This window comes from Drosophila serrata, unplaced genomic scaffold (assembly GCF_035046125.1).
Source record: "Drosophila serrata isolate PLE 108 unplaced genomic scaffold, ASM3504612v1 contig_337, whole genome shotgun sequence".
Classification (NCBI taxonomy): Eukaryota; Metazoa; Arthropoda; class Insecta; order Diptera; family Drosophilidae; genus Drosophila; species Drosophila serrata.
In genome coordinates this window covers 154,290-176,274 of record NW_028257235.1, presented here as the reverse complement: position 1 = coordinate 176,274, position 21,985 = coordinate 154,290, and the positions used below count along the sequence as shown (strand labels likewise).

Here is a 21,985-nt window from a genome sequence, read left to right as displayed (position 1 = left end):
TTACCGCCACCAGAGCGTCCTTTTCTTCGTTGAATCAGCTACCCTCAAAGATGATGTGCCAGCGTCTTCGATTATCTCTGATCTGGAAGCTTTCCTCCTCATCGTGGCCGAACCTCTTGAGGTAGGTACGGAAGCAGCGATGTTCGCTCAGGGCATGGGTCAGGTAGAAAACCACTGGCTCATGTTTCCGTTCCATCCGATGTTGGGGATCAGCCTGAGCGTCAATCGTCCGTTAGACGAGGCATCCCTCCTGGCCAGCCAGCTCCGGTAGCTCCTTCTGGCAGCGCTTTTAAACTTGGCCTTGGCGACGGGTCCCTGATGAGCGCGGAGCGCGTTACGCATATCCGCCCTCCCACGGATGAGCTCCGGCAGTGGGACCAGGATGGTTAACACCAGCACTGCATCGTCCGAGATCGTTCCAGAAGCGCTCGCTACGCGGATGGCACACGTAGCACTTGACTCTCCGCATGCATGATTTTGTTTCAGCGGCTTTTTGGTAATATGCTTTGGACCTCTGGTGTTCAGCAGCAAGCGAGATAGTGCTCCTGCAGTCCCACTGGCCTATTTTTGCACGTACTGCAGATACTTCTTAAACGGTAGCCGGGTATCGAGGAGAATCCCAAGGCACTTTATCGCTCTTTGACACTTTATCACGGTTCCACCGACCTTAATCAGTCCCTTTTCGCACCCCTTATGACCATTTTGAGATCCTTCCTCGCTGTTTTGTAGGGCTTACTGCACTCGGTAACTCAAACGGAACCTATATATGCGACACAAAGTCGCCATCTGGCTTTGTACTCGCATAAGTGTGCGGTGCTCAGCGTGTGCCGTGCTCCATCGCTCAGAAGAACAACGTGTGTCGAGGCGAACTCCTCCAGTACCCCCCTTCCCCTGGCGTTGGTCGAGGTGGATGAAGTCGCCTCCGACTATTACATTTGCCCTTCCAGTAGGTTTTCTCTCGTAGTACTGCGAACCTTGTTTACGGTGCGTCCAAGGTCTGTCAGTTGACTGTTGTCCCTTCTCGTCACCAGTGCCAAGATTTTACTATAGGTTTTCCGGTTGCCTCCCCTATCACTGCTTCGCCATTTCTTATTCAGTACAGTACTCCACGAGCTCCATGTACTCGTGGAACGGAAACTGTGAGTTTTGCGATTAAATTCTTCTTAAAGCAGCTGTCTACCCGGTACTTTCTCCAGGCTTGGAGTATTACCTAACGTGAAGGCCAAGTCTGCCACCGCCACGACAGCGTGTTTTGGAACGTTTGGTGAGGTCTCAATAATTTCCTGACCGTAGGATTTCCACGTATTGATATTCAATATTGTGGCTGCTACCTGGAGTAATTATGTTATTAATAGACATTCCGGTTAGAAGATTTATTTCCCAATTCCCATTTAAGAGGCAAACTAGTTGCATCAGAACATTAGGGAGCATGTGCAATGTAGTGCGACGTAGCTGCTCAGAAGCGATCAGACCTGTGGGACCCAAGTTAAACAGGCAAAAATATAGTGCCAAAGAGAAAGTTAGGGGATAGAAGAATACGCTCTTACCCCCGGACATCGTGACCGCACCGGATTAGTAAGGTAATGTGAATCCTCTCTGCTTCTTTTCACTTTTTTCCAGAGCAAAGTTATCACAGGAGCACACTCGCGGGCGTTCCTATAATCACCGTTAGCACACACGCCTCGAACTTTCTCGGAGTGTATGTATATATATATAGTGTGTATTATAATAATTAAATTACATATTAATATTTGCAAAATAAATTACTACAACCTCCTAAATTTAAATATTTATATTATTTCAAATAAAAGATTTTTTTAATTTAGTTACAGATCAATAAAACTTACTTATCGATATCAAACAAACTTCCAATACTAGTGTTTATAAATGCAGTGGACTGTATTATTTTTGTCTTAGGTGTTTTATGTTTATTAATTCATGTAGCGTCTTAGAATAAGTTTTATAAGCGGGTGCGATAAGCGAGCGGTTGCGGGTAAATTCCAACTAGATCTAACTGGCGAAAAATAGAAGCGTGCAGAAGAAAAATAAAGATCGCGTGATGTCCCAATACTCATGCACTTATACTGCATTTTGGCTATGAGTGTGAGCTTAAAGCTTTATGTTGTAAACAAGACAATTATGTTCATTAAACTAGGTACGATAATATGCAAAATAATAACAAGTAAAGAAGTAATAATTAACGACCGATTAATTCCTCAACATACCGGCCCCCCTGAACGACGGTTCCAGCGCTGCAGTCTGTCAATGTGTGCATCCAGGAAAGATGGCTCCGGTACCGAAGTAAGAGGCTGACCTGTTAGAAAATGAGAAGGGGTTAGCGGGTCAAGGCTGTGATCGCTGGGTGCGCACAAAGGACGAGAATTCAGAAGTCCTTCTATCTGAATTAACAGTGTCGAATATTCCTCGAATGTTAATGCACTGCTGCCAGTAACTCGTTTTAGGTGCATCTTTATAGATCGCATTCCAGTTTCCCAAATCCCTCCAAAATGGGGTGCAGAAGGCGGGATGAAATGCCAATTAATTTCATGAGTCGAGAAGAAGCTTGAAATCTCTTCATTTTGACTTTGGGCAACTGCGATCCCTTGCATCTCATCTAATTCTCGTTTAGCCCCATGAAACGTAGTGCCATTGTCCGAATATAAATCTGATATTGGCCCACGTCGAGCCCAAAATCGTTTAAAGGCGGCTATAAAAGCGGATGTTGTCAAATCACTGACCAATTCAATGTGTACCGCTTTTGTACATAGACAAACGAAAATTGCAAACCAAGCCTTTCCAAATCTTGGTGTCCGACCTGTAGATACTTTGATTGTTACAGGTCCAGCATAATCCAAACCAGTGTGAAGAAAACAACGGGCGGGTTGAACTCGGAAGTTGGGCAAATCAGCCATAAGTTGAGAACTCGTGTGTCTTCGCTGCATGAAGCAAGTTCTGCAATTAAATATGGTTTTGCGGACGAGGTTTCGGTCTCCTAGAATCCAATATCGTTGTCGTAAACTGTGAAAAGTGTATTCTACTCCAGCGTGTAGCGAGGCAGCATGTTGATATCGAACAAGTAGAGCAGCAGAATTATGGGATGTTTTGCATCATAATTAGCTATAGAATTGTCTATGCGACCACCAACACGCATTACGTTCTGCTCGTCTATAAAGGGGTTGTATCGAATCAACTTAGATTTCTTTGACAATGGCTGTTCGGTGCTTAACTGCTTGTATTCCATTTTAAAAAACTCCTTCTGGACGTGGGAGAATATTCTAGATCGTGCATATTGTAGTTCCCACGCCGACAGGAACACCGAAAGTTGAGTCCTTTTACGAAGACGATGGACGAAACGAATGCAGTAGCTCAGAGTCCTCAATAAACGAGACCATGAGGAGGCTTTGTTGATCATACAGGTAAGCTCATTTTCGTCATCGGAAATGTGTAGATTAACCTTTGGCTCGGCCTTTACCTCTAAGCATGCCTGTTCTTCTGTCGACAAAACAAACTTGGCCTTAACGGATGGCCAAGTTGAACGTGACTGAGATAACCAAGCTGGTCCATTCCACCAGATTTTATGATCAACGAGGTCCTTTGGAAATAGTCCTCGCGATGCGCAGTCAGCTGGATTATCGCCACTTCTAATATGCTGCCAGCAGCTTCGTGGACATGCCTCCAGAATCTCAGCAGTGCGATTGCAAACATATGTGTTCCAAGTCCGTGGAGATGATGATAGCCAATGTAAGACTATTTCAGAGTCTGACCAACAATTGATTCTGGAAATAGGAGTAGTTAGTGATTGCTTAACCAGTGAAATCAATTTCGAGAGTAAGTGGGCTGCGTTTAGCTCAAGTCGAGGAATGGAAATAGGCTTAATAGGAGCCACGCGAGTTTTTGCCATTATCAGCTTCACTGCATATCCATTATTGACCTCGACGCGACTATAGATGACGGCTGCATATGCCTGAGATGAGGCATCCGCAAATCCATGCAGTTCAATCGATTGGTGCGGCGCTGCTATGTAACGAGGCACTCGACAATTTTCCAATACGTGCATTTGAAATACGAAGTGTTGCCACCGTGAGCATAATTGCGAAGGCAATATCTCATTCCATTCGACAGAACTCAGCCAGCTATCTTGAAAGAGAATCTTTAACAACACAGTTGTGGGCGCAATCAAACCCAGCGGATCGTAGATCTTGGCTAGTTCAGAAAGCAAAGTGTGTTTGGTTAAAGTTGTTGTGATTCTAGGGGTTTCTAACTTGAAGGAGATATAGTCAGTTCTTGGTTTCCAGCATAGTCCCAAAACTTTGATAACTCGATCAGAAGTTTCATGCTCGAAAGCGTCAGGAGGATACTCACAATTCTCCTGTGGTAATGACTTTAAGAGTGCGTAACAGTTTGAGCTCCACTTTCGCAGTTTGAATTGAGCTTCGTTCAGAAGTAGAATTAGTTCATCTTTGAGTGCAATGAGATCCTTAATTTTATCGCATCCAGTAGTAATATCATCAACGTAAGCGTCTCTGTTAAGAATGACAGCAGCGTTCGGATACAAATCTGCATAGTCGATCGCAAGCTGCTTAAGAACCCTGACGGCTAAGAACGGCGATGAAGCTAATCCGTATGTGACGGTCAGCAGTCGATAATGATCAAGTGGGGCGTTCTCCTCCTTCCTCCAAACTATACGTTGGTATTGCGTATGCTCGTCTGAGACCAAAATTCCTCTGAACATCTTTTCGATGTCAGCGCAAAATACATAAAGATGCTGACGGAAACGAAGACATACTCCAATTAAATCCCTTTGAATAGGTGGACCTATGTGAAGCCGCGAATTGAGCGATTGACCCGTGGAATCCTTTCCTGAGCCGTCAAATACCACTCGGCAACGTGTGGTAGTACTATCTGGTTTAAACACTGCGTGGTGCGCCAAATAGTTGCAATGTGCTGAATCCTCAGCCGCTGCAGCTGCAGGTATCAATTCCATGTGTCCTCTTTTCAAATAGTCATCCATAAAATCTACGTATTGTTGTTTAAGTCCAGGGAATTTCCGAAATTTCCGCTCTAAAGCGGCGAAGCGGTTTAAAGCCTGTGGCAACGTTGATCCAATTGGCGTAATGGGCTCCTTAAATGGGTACTGAACAATGTATACACCATCATCTCTGCGAGCATGCGTTGCCAGAAAGTGTTGTTCTGCAGGATCACTGGAGTCTATCGTTGCTTTACTTGGATGAACTTGTTCCATATCCATGAATGATCGAACTAACGAATCCAAATCTTCGTATGTGTGGTGGGCTTGTGCGTGCGTCCATGATTCGGTGGAATCGTTGAAGCTGCCTGTAATAACCCAACCAAAATTAGTGTGTAGTGCGATGGGGTATTCAATACCAAACTCTCGACGATTTCCAGTATATATGCTCCACAGTTGATCAGCGCCCAGAATAACGTCGATTTTTCCCGGAGCTCCAAACGTTGGATCAGCCAATGGAAGACTGCAAATCGTTTTCCAGATAGGAGAGCTGGTCTTGACCTGTTGACATGGAATCAAAGAAGTCAGAGAACTCATAATTAGACCAGAGATCTCCAGGGTTGCAGTAGTGGTTCTTGAGAGCAGGGTAAAGCTGGCACGTCCTCGGCTAACACCAGCCGGGTTAGCACCTAATCCAGCCACTGAGATGCGAGCGTGCGTGCGTGAAATTCCTATCCTTTGGATGAACGACTCGGCTACCATAGTTATCGTCGATCCAGTATCGAGCAATAACCGACATGTGGTCCTGTTGCCCCATGTGTCGATTACATTGGCCAGAATAGTTGGCAGTATGGTTTAATTATTAGCCCTCTCCAGAGTGTCATGACTAACAGCGGCGGTATCAGCAACTTGATCAATCGTATTGAATTCAGCAGTAGACAGATGAGCAGGAGCCGAAGGAACCGATCGTGACTCAACCGGATGAACTAAAGTGTGGTGCTTAGCATTGCACTGACGACAAGTGTTCGATGAGTTACAATCCCTGACTTGATGAGATCGACTCAGGCAATTGAAACATAGCTTAGTATCCCTGGCGAAGGTGCGGTGGTCTAGTACATCTAGAGCTTTGAATTCAGCACATGCATATATATTGTGCTGACCTTGACAATAAATACATTCGCGGGACTGCTGATTTGATCCACTTGCATGATAGGTGACTTGGCGGCGTTTACTCTGGGCTGGTCTTGACGGTTGTATTACGTGTAACTCCTGACAAGACTCCAAAGTATCACAATGAGCAAAAAGGAAACTAAATAAATCATTTATGGTGACCTCTTCTTTGACCGATATTACAGTTGGCCCAAGCCTGTTTGATTACAGGACTTAATTTTGAGAGCAAAATATGAATTAGCCATACATCGCGGCTGTCGCAGTTCAGCGCGTGCAGGCCACGAATACATTCGTCGGCAGAGTCAATTACATTACGTAACTCAGCGATATTCGAATTGGTAGCGGTAGGCAACGACAGAAACTTCTGAACAAACGTTCGAGCGATGAGCGTTTTCTTGTTATAACGATTTTCCAATTTCTCCCATGCGTCTTGGTAATTATCATTACAAACGGCAATATGTTTAATTAGGGACAAAGCTTCACCATTCAAATATGATTTCAGATAATGAAACTTTTGGCACTTGGAAAGCTTGTTGTTATTGTCTACTGAGCTTAGAAACAGATCACTAAACTGGCTCCAATCCTCGTATTTTCCAGAAAATGTGGGAATCCGAATTTTCTCAAACCTTAAGTCAGTTGCTCCCGATGAGGAATGAATTTGTTCCAATAGTTGGTTTTGTCCCTCAAATAGACGTTCCACTGTACTTGAGAGCAAAAGGTTAGGCTGGTATTGGCCATAATCTTGCCCTCCCATCTCCTTTATGGCTTTACTAAGAATAGCGTGCGCGCTGTAGAACTTGTCTTCATATTCGGGTATATCCAAGCCAGGGTCTTCATATCCCTCCTCCATGTTGAATGCTACTAAATCCTCGGAGAGCTCCATAAAGTGGTCGAAAGTTGCTACTAAACGATTCAGCTTCACCTACAGAGTTTCCACATTATCACATCTCTCTGAAAACTCTGTAGCGCTGTTAAGGGTGCGAGTTATTTGCCCCTTGCAGGCACCACGTTGTTGAATCGTCCGATGCATTATTGGGTTCATTACGAAGAAAAGTCTTTATCTGTGGTTTATTATTCACGAAAATAAACACAAAAGCAATCGCGGTTATCCGGCTACTCGAACGGACCAAATTTTGTTATGTTTATAAATGCAGTGGACTGTATTATTTTTGTCTTAGGTGTTTTATGTTTATTAATTCATGTAGCGTCTTAGAATAAGTTTTATAAGCGGGTGCGATAAGCGAGCGGTTGCGGGTAAATTCCAACTAGATCTAACTGGCGAAAAATAGAAGCGTGCAGAAGAAAAATAAAGATCGCGTGATGTCCCAATACTCATGCACTTATACTGCATTTTGGCTATGAGTGTGAGCTTAAAGCTTTATGTTGTAAACAAGACAATTATGTTCATTAAACTAGGTATGATAATATGCAAAATAATAATAAGTAAAGAAGTAATAATTAACGACCGATTAATTCCTCAAAAACTAGAATGTATTAAAACATAATTAGGGTTTAGGGTGCTCCGGTGGACAGAATTCAGATTTTTGTGGTTCCCATACAGAGTCTTTCCTTCTTAGTCTAACCAAGTCCATTGTGTATGTTATTAAGTAAGTAGCAAGTATTTAATTTACTTTTCCTGAAACTTGCAACACACTTTGCCGAGGTTTCTCATTTTACCCCTGCCACGCTATGTCCTGCCATGTCTCTTTTCAATATTCTTTTCTTTTTTTTCACATTACTAATTTCTGACCTTATACCTATTTCTTACTTATTTAATTCCGTTTTAAAAGTTCACAAGAAAGTATTGCAAAACGTGATTATTATTGAATTTTTTCCGCTTTTAATTACTTTACTACTTCTAACTTGACTGCAACCGCAGCGAGCGGCAACCACAACACAGCGACATCCAATACGCAGGAGCGACTTAGAAAAAGAGAAAGAAAGTTCTAGAATGATCGACCGCCGTCAAAAGTAGTTCCATGTGAGAGAAGAATTTTAGTTTGCCACTTTTGCTTCCTGCTTTGAACGCCGGTCGCAAGCTTAGGTGAAAAGCTTTGGCTAATGTAAAGCTGGGCAACATGTCCCTTGCGGTACGGTAAAACACAATTGTCCCTTCCGACCTGCAAGTCTTAGGCTCCCTAACAAGTCTTAATCATCAGCGTCGACTCAGGTGCTCAAAATTTTGGCCATCACTAGGTTGTTGACATCATCTTACAAATAGAGTTTTTTCTCAATCGGCGTCCGAAAGTTATGTGGCGTACTTTTTTATTCGTGCGATATCGATATATAGTTATTAGCGTTGCCTTCGTTCTATTATATAGTTTGTGTGTTTCCTATGCTACACATGATTAAATTTTTAAATGTATCGGACGACTCAAAAACCGAACCCACAATATGTATACCCTTAATAAAGCTATCCAAAACGTTTTTCTGTATGAACTATGTGTACACAATGTCTATTTTCAATATGACTTAATATATAAAAAGTTAGTTAGAGAACACTCAAAAAAAAAGTTAATTCCTATAATATTTATTAATCGACGCCCGGAATCGAATAGCTCAAGGAAGCTGGGTCCGGAATTTTATTTTTTTTATTTTAAAGCTGGAATCGTATGCCCATTGTTTGTCCATGTTTGCCCACCCTTTACTTTGTTTGTCCACGTCCAGTTTTTTAAAATATTCAACTTTGAAAATTTTCATAATTTTTCTAAAATCCAAAAGATGACTTTTTACTTTTTGAAATCGCAATAATTTTGTTTTCTCACCCTTTAGAATTTTGAAAAAATTTCAAGCTTAGAAAATTTTCAAAATTGTATTGGGAAAATTTGAATTTTGAAAATTTGAAAACTGGAACAGTTTGCCCACCAACTATTTTTTTTTTTGACCACGTCCAGTTTCAAAAATATAAAACTTCAAAAATGTTTCAAAATCTCACTCTGTCTGCCACATGTTTGCAGTAGTGCTTTTTTGTCCTGTCACCTGCCGTAAGAAGTTAATCGGCCATAGCTGGTATGTTTTGTGCAAAATTAAAAAAATGGGAAATGGTATTGAAAAATTTTTAGTAGAATTTTTATAACGTAGCAATTCGAACCATTTTCAAAGCAGATTTTATAATAATTTTGTAATATTTTTTTTTTTCTGTAAAAAGTACTTTCTGCAACCAATATTAGGGATTGAACAACTGTAAACATAAAACAAAAGGTGATATTATGTAATTTTCAGAGGTGGGCGTTTTTAATATAAATATTTAAAATAAAGGGGAGGGCAAACGATTATATTTAGTATTAAGGGGTGGGCAAACGACTTAAGATAGTTTTAAAAGATGGGCAAACGTGTTTTGTTAAAGAACTTAGTTTTAGAGGGTGGGCAAAGGATATTTTATATTTTTAAAAGACGGGCAAACGATTTTTTATTTTCTTTTAAAGGATGGGCAATCGCTAATTCTGAAAGAAATTTAGTTTCAGAGGGTGGGCCAACAATATTTTTAAATTAATTAATTAATTAAATTTAAATTGGGCAATCGTTCTTTTTTAAAAATATTTAGTTTTAGGGGATAGGCAAACGTTTTCATTTTGTTTTAAGAGGTGGGCAAACGTTTTTTTTTTAAAACTTAGTTTTAAGGGGTGGGCAAACGACTTTATTCCGTTTTAAGACGTGGTCAATCGGTTCTTGTTAAGAATATTTAATTTTAGGGGGTGGGCAAAAATTATAATTTAAAAATGTTTGAAGTTTCATATTTTCAAAACTGGACGTGGGTATCAAAAAGTAAAGGGTGGGCAAACATGGGCAAACGATGGGCGAACAATTCCAGCTATCAAATTAAAAAAAAATTCCGGACCCAGATTCTTTGAGTTGAATGGAATACCTTCTCAGAAGTATATTCCAGTTATTGGTTCTTAGATTTTTAAATTTGGTTGATTCGTGTAGTCTACATTAAAATCCATCGTTTGCCAATCAACCCGGAGAAACTAAGGAATATGTTCGGAAACTACTTTAATTCGTTTTATCGACTTACCTTTAGCATGCTTGCACAGTTAAGCGAGCTTCGATCGTTATCTTTATTATAAGTCGAGAATGGGCTATTATTAGATCCATACCAAGGGTCGTTTAGGGAATCCCCAGCATTTCCTTCATATCCGTCTATTTCAAGCTTATAATAATCCGCCTCTGAATGTATTTTAAAATGGGAATACTGAGCATACCTAAAATGAAGGAAAATAAAGTTACTAACGGTAAGATTGCTTCTTCGTCAGAAAGGTAAATAGGTGTTTTCTTAAAAAAAACTTGTGCGTTCTGACACTCGGATAACTTAAGACCCGGTTTTTTGCGGTATTACCTACATTCTAAATATTGAGTACTTTTGTTGGCCCACGAGGTAACAATGAATTTCGCAAAATTATTTATTCGAAACTTTTATATAAAATACGCGGGCAACGCGGGCGATTATGAACATTGAGAACAACTAAAAATCCGCTTTGCAAAGGCAAGCACTACCCAAACGGCACAACCAAAAGCAAACTCTACCAAGAAGAGCCACGTCAAGGTGAGAGGGGTAGGCGACCAGCCAAACCAAGTCGAACTTTTTAGCCATATCCATGCAGACTTTCATGCGAACCCGTTCAATGGGTAGGACCCAACGTTTATGTAAAATGGGTAATTCATGATGCCGACGTCGCTGCTCGAATCATGATCAAATTCATCATAACCGGTATGGAAAAAAATTCGGGGAAAAAATCGATTTTAAAAAAGAATTTGTATGAAGCTTCGACATTTTTATAAGCTATTTTTTTTTATTTGATACAAGTATTAGTAAATAATTTTGAATCATACTCTGAAACTTTTTTAAAATCATATCGCGTGTGAGAGGGACAAAAACATGCAACCCCTTTAAGACATTTTGTTTTTTTGCTCGGTTGATATTTGTCTTTGCCGTCGCGAGGCGATCATGACGCGTGGCTCAGGGATTGGAACATTTGCCTTCCAAAAAGGTTTAAAAATGTTGTTTTCTATAGTTTTCTATCTTGAATCGCTCACCGCATCAAGCAAAGCCCGAGTGGGAAGTCGTTCAAGAAGGCGCAGGCTAGCAAAGGTCCGGATCATTCTGGCAAAGATAGCCAAGAATGAGAAGGAGGGCGAAGCTGACCAACTAGGTAAAGCGGACAAAGCTCGATTTTAAATTGGCGCTCATAAGAGAGCGAAGAATGAGAAGGGGGCCCTGAGAGTAACATCCTTCGTCATACCGGCGAAGAAGTTCATTGAGGTGGCTAGAGAAAGCCTTGCCATGGCACTGGTGGACAAGCTTAAAGACGATGGGAGCCTGCTGATGGAGAAATGGGAGGAGGTCGAGACCAGTCTGGCAGACCAGACACAGACCAGACACCCTCCTCTGACTCTTCAGACATGGGGGTTAGAGAGACCGACTGATCAGGTGCGACGACGAGTCGAGGGACTTCCTGGCATAGTGCGTTGCTAAGATTAGCATGAAGCTAGTCCCTGCCAAGGATATCCCAAGAAGACCCCGGGCTCGCATCTGGTTCCCAGCCGTTCTTGTTCCTCATCAACCAGCGATGCCTTGATTAACTGGAAGAACTAGACCACAAGGTTCGCCCAAGATTAATGTTTTCCTAGCCGAGCCGAACGATATCCTCGGAGACGAAGTCGACAACACCAACAAGCTGTTGGACGACTTGGCCATCGGTTACGACACCCCCAACACCACCCTGCAATAATGCCGACTGTCGTGCAGATAAATCTGAAGCGTAGCTTGCAATGCTTCTCCGAGAGAAGGACACCAACATCGGCCTAATACAAGAGCCATGGTCTTGGGACGGGCAAAACTCTGCCATGGCTCTAAAAGAATATATAACTATATACACCAACTCGACAGGTAGGCCGCACTTCTATAACCCAACCTTAGCAACTCAGATCTAGCAGTGGGCAGGTTTGAAGCAGCAGATGGGACACCTATACTCATAGCCTACGGCTACATGGCCCACCACGAACCGGCATCCCCTGAAGCTTTCATTAGGGTGATGCAGTGGGCGGAAGACACCAAGACGACGCTTATCCTCGGGTGCGACTAGGCACACGCTATGGGGAAGTAAGAAAACAAACGATATGGGTGAGTCTCTTTTCGATTGTATTATATGTCGTGACGTCACTATTTGTAACAAGGGCGACACGCCCACCTCAATTTTTCCAAGTACGGAAGAATATCAAGGAAGCGGTTCTAGATATAACTCTCCAAATAGAGAACAGCAATTACAAGGTAGGAAAATGGAGGATGCCGACGACAGTGGGACGAATACGGGAAAATTTTCCAGTCTAAGGTGAGAAATATAAGGACAAAGATTCGGTCTACCCCAGAAGGAATCGACTTCAGTAACATTCTCAACATGCAGACTCACGTACTCAAAGAAGACATACCCACAATGGTGGAACAAGGAATCAAGCGTACTCAGGAAAAAGGTTAGGAAGACCTTCAATACAAGCTACGAAGCAAAGGATTGGCGACCGTACAAATAGATACAGAAAGAATACAAAGAATACGCTGCCAAGAAACAATTTTGGAGCAGCTACTGGGGATCACTAGAAGGAATAAAAGACACGGCTAGACAGAGCAAGGTACTAGCAAGGGGGCAAACTGGCTCTACACTTATATAGGGGACTGACGGCACAAGAACGATGTCAGCAGAAGAGTCACTAGAAACACTACTGGACACACACTTCCCAGGAAACCAGATAGAAGAGTCTGGAACAACGGAAAGGCATAGAGCAGTCCAACAAATACGAGTAGAAGAGAAAGTCAAAATGACACTGGCTGGTACTACTACGACCTATGACGGTGTGGATCAAAACGGAGCTCAGCTTTTATTGTATTCTACCAGGTCCGAAGTACTTAATTAGAGAGTATATAATATGGAGCAGATTCCCAGATCTCACTTTAAGGTCGGTAATTTCTAAATTATTAGACAGAATGAGTGTCTTGCTTGCGAATATTTGGAAACCATTGAACAGATTGCTCTCTCGCCATCCCCGACAAATCCGTGAACATAATCGTGGACAGTTTTTGTTGCACCCATTGGTGATAAAATCGACAATAATCGTTTTTTAATTTGTTATTAAAATATTAAGTGAGAAGAAGCTTTCAAACAAACGCAACAACTCGAGCTAGTGCTAGTACGTAATTCATAATCACAAGAGTGTGAAGTCAATCCAGAATAAGGAAAGTATAAAGTTTTCATAGCAGGAGCCAAGTTTCTTCGGCCTTAACCGGGTTACTGCGAACACGATACCCTGGGAAGCGAACGAAAGACTATCAGAATTCTCTTTGGAAAAGTACGTAAGCCTCTTGCACTCTAATAAATACAAACTGAGCAAATAAGTGAATATTTACTTGTACAGGCCGCCTTTTTTCTTTTTACTCCTTGATAACAACATACTTTGGCCAAAAGTAGCAAGCTTACTGGTTTCCGCTATTCCAATTGCGGGTGGTATTCCGAACTTGAAACCTTAGGCGTTAACATTAAAGGCGCTCTGAGGGGTCATTAATTTAGAGCTCCCAGGGGACATGAAGGAGATCACTGAGAGCACTATTATTTTCGCGGTAAATTGGGAAACCAAATCTTTCAGTCTATCTCAGAACCCTATCCTAAGAGCGAGGAGAACCTACTTTGAGTTGTTGGGATCCGACTGAGACTCGTCTAACATCTGAAGACTGTTAAATGAGTTTAAACACTGAATTTGCTTACATCTTTGATTGTCCAGCCACCTCGTTTTTGCAAAGCCTGTAACAGATAATGAGATTGCATGTTGAACCTCTTTGCAGAATTTTTACCATTAGAGAGGGTGGGTTAATTTTAGCGACACAGCAAGAGAGAGAGAAAGAGAGAACGGCAGAGCATGGAAGGTAGAAAACTTATAAACACTAAGTTGCAGTCGCGACAGCGATAATGCTAAGCAAACCAAGGAGCACAAAATAAATTGTGATATAAAATACGATTTATACACAACACAAAACAGTTAACAAGATTTGAATTTTAATTACGATCCAGAAAGTTTTTATCAGGACATTACTGACATAGTTAGAAAAAAGGAACACCATAATATAATATTTGAATTAATTGATTGATTTTTAAAATTATGAATATTTGATCTTTATTTCATTTCAAATTATTATACAAAATATAACGGTACACATTACACCAGTTTTTCAAGTAAGATATAAGTTTTAAAAATAATTTATTCGTAATAAAGTAAAGTAAATACCTCACGGCATGAAAAGAACGGAATGCAATTAAAAAGCTCGACGTTGGTTTCAGAGTGAAACGCCATAATCGGAGTTCACTTAACGACTAACTATGTATATTTCTGTTACTGGTGTAAGCTTAGTATAAGATTGTATGTAACATTAGTGTGTAAGCTTTAAATTTAAATATAAGTGAAATATATGTACGATATGTAAAATAACTTTACATTTTAGGTAAATAAAGAATAATATAAAACACTTGATATACCTCTCGTTGTTACCGATTAATACCGGCAACTGCCAAATCAAAGCGAATGTATATGCGAAACTGAGATAAAACCGCGCGCACAGTAGCGGCGGAAAGAGGAGCTGACAACTAAACTAATAAGCTCTCTAATACGCACAGAGCACAGAACAGTAATCTGTTATTTCGTCTGCCGCACACACAGAAAGTGGAAGCTTGCGGTGATCATTGTTATGATAGTCATTTATTGTTCATCTACCAAAATGCCTATGCTTTCACAGAAAAAGAAATTAATATATATTGAAATAATAATTATAATAATTATAATAATAATAATAATAATAATAATAATAATAATAATATTTTTTTTTTTTTTTTTTTTTTTTGGGTTGAGGAGGGGGAATGCCTAACGCATCTTCCCTATTGCCGTCGCAAAAAAAGGTATGTGGGTTCTTTTCCCTATAGAGTGCAGAAAGGCGGCAAAGTAGCCATGGCCTGTCAGCATCTGCGTGACGTAGTAATCCACATCTCCGTGTTTCCTTCCGTACCAAGCTACCAGGTTTGGTAACAGTCTAGCTGTCCATCTTCCCCTTGCTTCGGCTGCCCATCTTTCCTGCCATTGTTGGAGAATCACTTCTCTGGTTCGCTCAATAAAGCCTCTTGTCGTCTCTCCTTCCTGTCTCCTCTCATATATTTGTTTTCGCGCTTTGGCCAATAGGTCGATTGGTATGGCGCTTGCAATTACTAGTGCAGCAGGGCCGGATACCGTTCGATATGCACTCGCGATTCGTAGAGCCATGGTTCTTTGCACCTCCAGTAGAGGTTTTGACCTGCAGGTTGTCTCAAGGGTGCCTGCCTAGACCTCACACCCGTACAGCATGATTGCGTGATTTATCTCCATTAAGAGTTTCCGCCTGGACTGTAAGGGACCGCCCACGTTTGCCATGAGTCTACTAAGCGCCTTTGTAGTCTCGGTCGCCCGCTTCTTCGTCTCTTGTATGTGTGCATTGAATGTCAATTTTGAGTCCAGTCTAACTCCTAGGTACTTTATAACCTTCTGCGTCCTTATTAAAGTCTCTCCAACTCTCACGTCTATTTCTAGAGGGATCCTTTTTCTGCTGGCTAAAAGTAGCTCTGTTTTTTCGTCCGCCAGTTTCAGGTCGTGTGAGTTCAGCTAGCTTTTTACACGTGTCATTACTTGCGTCAACATACGTTTTGCGTACTCGGTATTTCGAGCTGTAATGACTGCGACTATGTCGTCTGCGTACCCCACAATAGTCGTGCCCTCAGGGATGTCTAGGTGAAAAACTTCATCGTAGCTGATGTTCCAAAGCTCCGGTCCAAGTATTAATCCTTGTGCCGCTCCTGAAGTTAACTCTATACATTTCTCTCCTGCTTTTGTTTGGTACAGTAGTCGTCGGTTCTCAAGGTAGCTCTGTATTATCCGCATCAGGTATCCTGAGATTTGGAATCGTCTTTTCAAGGCATCAATTATGTTGTTCCATTTAACGCTGTTGAATGCGTTTTTAACATCCAGTGTTGCTAGGAGAACTACCGGCCTCGAGAAGTGGTTGCCTTGTTGGCTGCTGAGCGCTTGGTTGACGACTTCTTGGATTGCTCCAATGGTCGACCTGCCTGGCCTAAAGCCATACTGCATCGGGGAAAGACCCCCACCTCTTTCGATCGCTGCTGATAGGCGTGGCTTGATCATTTTCTCTAGTAGCTTCCCGGTAGTGTCAAGCATACATAGTGGTCGATAAGCTGATGGGGTTAGGGGATCTCCTTTGCCCTTACTTATGAGAACTAATCGTTGCCTATTCCAGATGTCGGGGAATTTCCCGCTGGTAATGCAATCGTTATACATATCCGCTTTCAGTAGCTCGTCCACTGTGAAGAGTTCGATCTGTTCTGCTATTGGTGGAGAAGTTCTCGCTTTGCTGTTTGTATGAGTGGGGAAAAATGTTTTGACTATATGGTCCATTTGTTCTTCCTCCAGTTCTGGTGTTGTGCTTCTTGTTCTCAGCTTCTTCATCACGATTTTATACCCTAGCCCCCATGGGTCAGAGTTGACGTCGTTGCTGAGGCGTTGCAGAGGCGTTGCCATTTTTCCGTTTTGCTTTTCCGGATGGAAGCATTTAAGTCCTTCTTGGATTTCTTAAATTCGTCATTAAGTTCTGTGAGAATCCCCCTTCCTCTAGCCCTCGTGAGGCGGCGTCTGTTTTTAATACACGCTTCTCTAAGAGCTTTTATCTCTTCTGTCCACCAATACGCTTCTTGTCCTTGGTCACTTCCGTTGTAGGTGTCGAGGATTTTGCAATCGGCGATTTTGTGCGCGCAGTTTTCTTTCACTAGGGTTATGTCGGGGATTGTGCCCTCGTTCCCCACTCGATGGAATGTCGGTATTGCCCTACATTTGCTGTTAGCATTCCGATACTTGCAGCCATATTTAGGACTCTACGGCCTCGAGAGTCAGTTGATGCCATGCCCCATTCTTGAGCCCTTGAGTTAAAGTCTCCTGCTATTATAAGGTTTCCTCCTATTTGCCTGGCGTTGTCTTCAATACATTCAAGTTTCGTCTGGAAAGTCTGAATGTCGTCACTTGGGGTCAAATAGCAGTTGAATATTGTCCAGTTTCTTATTTGTGTTAGAACATGGCATCTTCCTTTTTTGTCGCCTCTGTGTGAAAGAGTGGTAGGGTCGGGGATCCAGATTGTCGCCGTCTTTGTGTCGTCTTCTAGCCAGACGCCTTCGTCCCGTTTCTTATATTGTTTGCTTATGATAACAACGTCAATTTGGTTTTCCAGCACAATTTGGTGCAGCAAGTTATTTGCCGTTCTGCTTCTAAGCATATTTGCTTGGAGAATCTTCATGGCTTTCCTTTCCTGGCCACACTGGGGCAATGCGCCGTCCCAGGGAGGTGTCCGACGTCGCTCCTGTTCTCTGATGTACAGATACAGCATCTCGGAGCTTTAGTGCAGGTCTTCATTTTATGACCACTTTCACCACATCTAATGCAGAGGTCTCTCCTATCCGGTCCTTTGCAATCCTTTTGCAAATGTCCCACCCCGAAACATTTGCAGCATCTCTTTATATCGAGACAACGCTTAACGCGGCATCGGGTCCATCCTATTTTTATTCGTTTTTCCGTCAGTATCTTCAGAGCGTCTTCCGTTGGTAACGTAACAAACGCCGTCTGAAAACCATCGTTTTCCTGTTTTATTTCCTGTTTATTTTTTACCTTCTTACTCCTCTCCTGCGCCGCCGGGCTAGTGGCCATCCTCTTCTGAAGTGTCGAAGTGGGGGTTTCGCTCACTGTATTGCCAAGTGCGTATTCATTGGTTTTTCTCTTTTCCTTTGACCGCTCCCTTTCTGCGGTTTTCCAGCTAGATCGGTAGTTTTCCATGACATCAAAGAGCTAACTGAGTTCTGAGGTGCCATCCTTTACGTCCATGCTGATATTCCTTTGCTTTTGCATTGCGATCTTCATTTTCTTGAGAATTGCCTTGCACTCTGATAAGGCCTTCTCTTCTAGTGCCTGTATCTTGTATATCAGCTCCTGTCGCAGGGAGCTTATCTTTGTAGTCTGTGTAAGCAGTGGGGTCTGTTGCGTTGGTAGGGGGGTTGATCCGTATTCATTCTCTGGGTTATCCTTGTCAGCGAGATTTGGATTTGGATGGGTTATCATCCCCACGGTGTTGTCCGGTGATCTTGTCATCAAGCTGCTCCTCCTGAATGCGTCTCCTTCATTGTCCATTTTTCGTTGTGCGCTAGTCATCTTGTTTAAGTGGGTCCAAACTCTAAGCCGCTATCTCCCCGCATATGTGCAGTAGTCCTAACGCATCTTCCCTATTGCCGTCGCAAAAAAGGTATGTGGGGCTCGCACCCACTAAACCCCCCCCTCGCATTTGGCCGTGTTCCCACCTCGGAACAGCTTTCGCATTACTTTAAGGTGGCGCCAATTCAGCGCAATGCGCTCTCATCTTCTTTCTGCGTCCAGATTACCCAGTTAATTCGTCCAGATCTTGCTTCTTAGATCTGAGAATGTTCTGCACGAATCCTGCGATGTGTTTCCACGTGTCTTCGCTGCCTATCATCTTCGTGACAATATTTTCTGGGTTTATTGCCCCAACAGCTTGTTCCAGGCAGTTCCGCGCAGGTCCGAATTTCTTACAGTGGAAAATGGTGTGTTCAGCACTGTCCATCTCCGCATCTCCATATACGCATCTGGCGTTGGTTCTTTTCCCTATAGAGTGCAGAAAGGCGGCAAAGTAGCCATGGCCTGTCAGCATCTGCGTGACGTAGTAATCCACATCTCCGTGTTTCCTTCCGTACCAAGCTACCAGGTTTGGTAACAGTCTAGCTGTCCATCTTCCCCTTGCTTCGTCTGCCCATCTTTCCTGCCATTGTTGGAGAATTACTTCTCTGGTCCGCTCAATAAAGCCTCTTGTCGTCTCTCCTTCCTGTCTCCTCATATATATTTGTTTTCGCGCTTTGGCCAATAGGTCGATTGGTATGGCGCCTGCAATTACTAGTACAGCAGGGCCGGATACCGTTCGATATGCACTCGCGATTCGTAGAGCCATGGTTCTTTGTACCTCAAGTAGAGGTTTTGACCTGCAGGTTGTCTCAAGGGTGCCTGCCCAGACCTCACACCCGTACAGCATGATTGCGTGATTTATCTCCATTAAGAGTTTCCGCCTTGATTGTAAGGGGCCGCCCACGTTTGCCATGAGTCTGCTAAGCGCCTTTGTAGTCTCGGTCGCCCGCTTCTTCGTCTCTTGTATGTGTGCATTGAATGTCAATTTTGAGTCCAGTCTAACTCCTAGGTACTTTATAACCTTCTGCGTCCTTATTAAAGTCTCTCCAACTCTCATGTCTATTTCTAGACGGATCCTTTTTCTGCTGACTAAAAGTAGCTCTGTTTTTTCGTCCGCCAGTTTCAGGTCGTGTGAGTTCAGCCAGCTTTTTACGCGTGTCATTACTTGCGTCAACATACGTTGTGCGTACTCGGTATTTCGAGCTGTAATGACTGCGACTATGTCGTCCGCGTACCCCACAATAGTCGTGCCCTCAGGGATGTCTAGGTGAAAAATTTCATCGTAGCTGATGTTCCAAAGCTCCGGTCCAAGTATTGATCCTTGTGCCGCTCCTGAAGTTATCTCTATACATTTCTCTCCTGCTTTTGTTTGGTACAGTAGTCGTCGGTTCTCAAGGTAGCTCTGTATTATCCGCATCAGGTATCCTGAGATTTGGAATCGTCTTTTCAAGGCATCAATTATGTTGTTCCATTTAACGCTGTTGAATGCGTTTTTAACATCCAGTGTTGCTAGGAGAACTACCGGCCTCGAGAAATGGTTGCCTTGTTGGCTGCTGAGCGCTTGGTTGACGACTTCTTGGATTGCTTCAATGGTCGACCTGCCTGGCCTAAAGCCATACTGCATCGGTGAAAGACCCCCACCTCTTTCGATCGCTGCTGATAGGCGTGGCTTAATCATTTTCTCTAGTAGCTTCCCGGTAGTGTCAAGCATACATAGTGGTCGATAAGCTGATGGGGTTAGGGGATCTCCTTTGCCCTTACTTATGAGAACTAATCGTTACCTCTTCCAGATGTCGGGGAATTTCCCGCTGGTAATGCAATCTTTATACATATCCAGCAGGATTTGGGGTCTGCTCTCCGCGATCATTTTGAGGACCTCTGCTCGGATGTTGTCGGGCCCTGGAGCCTTCTTCCCTTTTAAGGTTTTTGCCGCTTTCAGTAGCTCGTCCACTGTGAAGAGTTCAATCTGTTCTGCTATTGGTGGAGAAGTTCTCGCTTTACTGTTTGTATGAGTGGGGAATAACGTTTTGACTATATGGTCCATTTGTTCTTCCTCCAGTTCTGGTGTTGTGCTTCTTGTTCTCAGCTTCTTCATCACGATTTTATACCCTAGCCCCCATGGGTCAGAGTTGACGTCGTTGCAAAGGCGTTGCCATTTTTCCGTTTTGCTCTTCCGGATGGCAGCATTTAAGTCCTTCTTGGATTTCTTAAATTCGTCATTAAGTTCTGTGAGAATCCCCCTTCCTCTAGCCCTCGTAAGGCGGCGTCTGTTTTTAATACACGCTTCTCTAAGAGCTTTTATCTCTTCTGTCCACCAATACGCTTCTTGTCCTTGTCTTCGAGGATTGCCCTTTTTTGGCATTGCAGCGTTGCAGGCCTGTTTTATGATTGCCAGGTTGTTGCTAACTGCGTTACCACCGCTCTGTCGGTTCTGCCTTGCGTCAATTTCTTGTATCAGCCTTGCCTTGTCTAGTCGGTTAACGTTCCATCCTTTTCTCGTTGGTCTCACTGTAGTCACTTCGTTTTCTGCTATGTTAAACGTTATATAGTTATGGTCGCTTCCGTTGTAGGTGTCGAGGATTTTCCAATCGGAGATCTTGTGCGCACAGTTTTCTGTCACTAGGGTTATGTCGGGGATTGTGCCCTCGTTCCCCACTCGATGGAATGTCGGTATTGCCCTACATTTGCTGTTAGCATTCCGATACTTGCAGCCATATTTAGGACTCTACGGCCTCGAGAGTCAGTTGATGCCATGCCCCATTCTTGAGCCCTTGAGTTAAAGTCTCCTGCTATTATAAGGTTTCCTCCTATTTGCCTGGCGTTGTCTTCAATACATTCAAGTTTCGTCTGGAAAGTCTGAATGTCGTCACTTGGGGTCAAATAGCAGTTGAATATTGTCCAGTTTCTTATTTGTGTTAGAACATGGCATCTTCCTTTTTTGTCGCCTCTGTGTGAAAGAGTGGTAGGGTCGGGGATCCAGATTGTCGCCGTCTTTGTGTCGTCTTCTAGCCAGACGCCTTCGTCCCGTTTCTTATATTGTTTGCTTATGATAACAACGTCAATTTGGTTTTCCAGCACAATTTGGTGCAGCAAGTTATTTGCCGTTCTGCTTCTAAGCATATTTGCTTGGAGAATCTTCATGGCTTTCCTTTCCTGGCCACACTGGGGCAATGCGCCGTCCCAGGGAGGTGTCCGACGTCGCTCCTGTTCTCTGATGTACAGATACAGCATCTCGGAGCTTTAGTGCAGGTCTTCATTTTATGACCACTTTCACCACATCTAATGCAGAGGTCTCTCCTATCCGGTCCTTTGCAATCCTTTTGCAAATGTCCCACCCCGAAACATTTGAAGCATCTCTTTATATCGAGACAACGCTTAACGCGGCATCGGGTCCATCCTATTTTTATTCGTTTTTCCGTCAGTATCTTCAGAGCGTCTTCCGTTGGTAACGTAACAAACGCCGTCTGAAAACCATCGTTTTCCTGTTTTATTTCCTGTTTATTTTTTACCTTCTTACTCCTCTCCTGCGCCGCCGGGCTA

The 21,985-nt window shown here is 43.0% G+C and overlaps 2 protein-coding genes and 1 pseudogene across 2 annotated transcripts in view; 1 reads left to right on the top strand and 2 right to left on the bottom strand.

The window, feature by feature from the left end:
- Window positions 1-3,034: 3,034 nt before the first annotated feature.
- Window positions 3,035-6,986, bottom strand: LOC147642884 (uncharacterized). Its single transcript, XM_086837978.1, has 3 exons — window positions 6,384-6,986; window positions 4,363-5,527; window positions 3,035-4,203 (listed from the first exon to the last, which is right to left on the bottom strand). Exons 1-3 carry the CDS (start codon window positions 6,984-6,986, stop codon window positions 3,035-3,037), a joined length of 2,937 nt encoding a protein of 978 aa, XP_086694104.1.
- Window positions 6,987-7,964: 978 nt separating this feature from the next.
- The window catches only part of LOC110185535 (uncharacterized), a 156,177-nt gene continuing 142,156 nt past the window's right edge, over window positions 7,965-21,985 (bottom strand). Inside the window, exon 6 of the mRNA XM_086837977.1 lies at window positions 7,965-10,338. Coding sequence (XP_086694103.1) covers window positions 10,140-10,338 — 199 coding nt within the window. The 3' untranslated portion in view covers window positions 7,965-10,139. The remainder of the gene's footprint in view (window positions 10,339-21,985) is intronic.
- Window positions 11,953-17,137, top strand: LOC147642883 (uncharacterized; annotated as a pseudogene).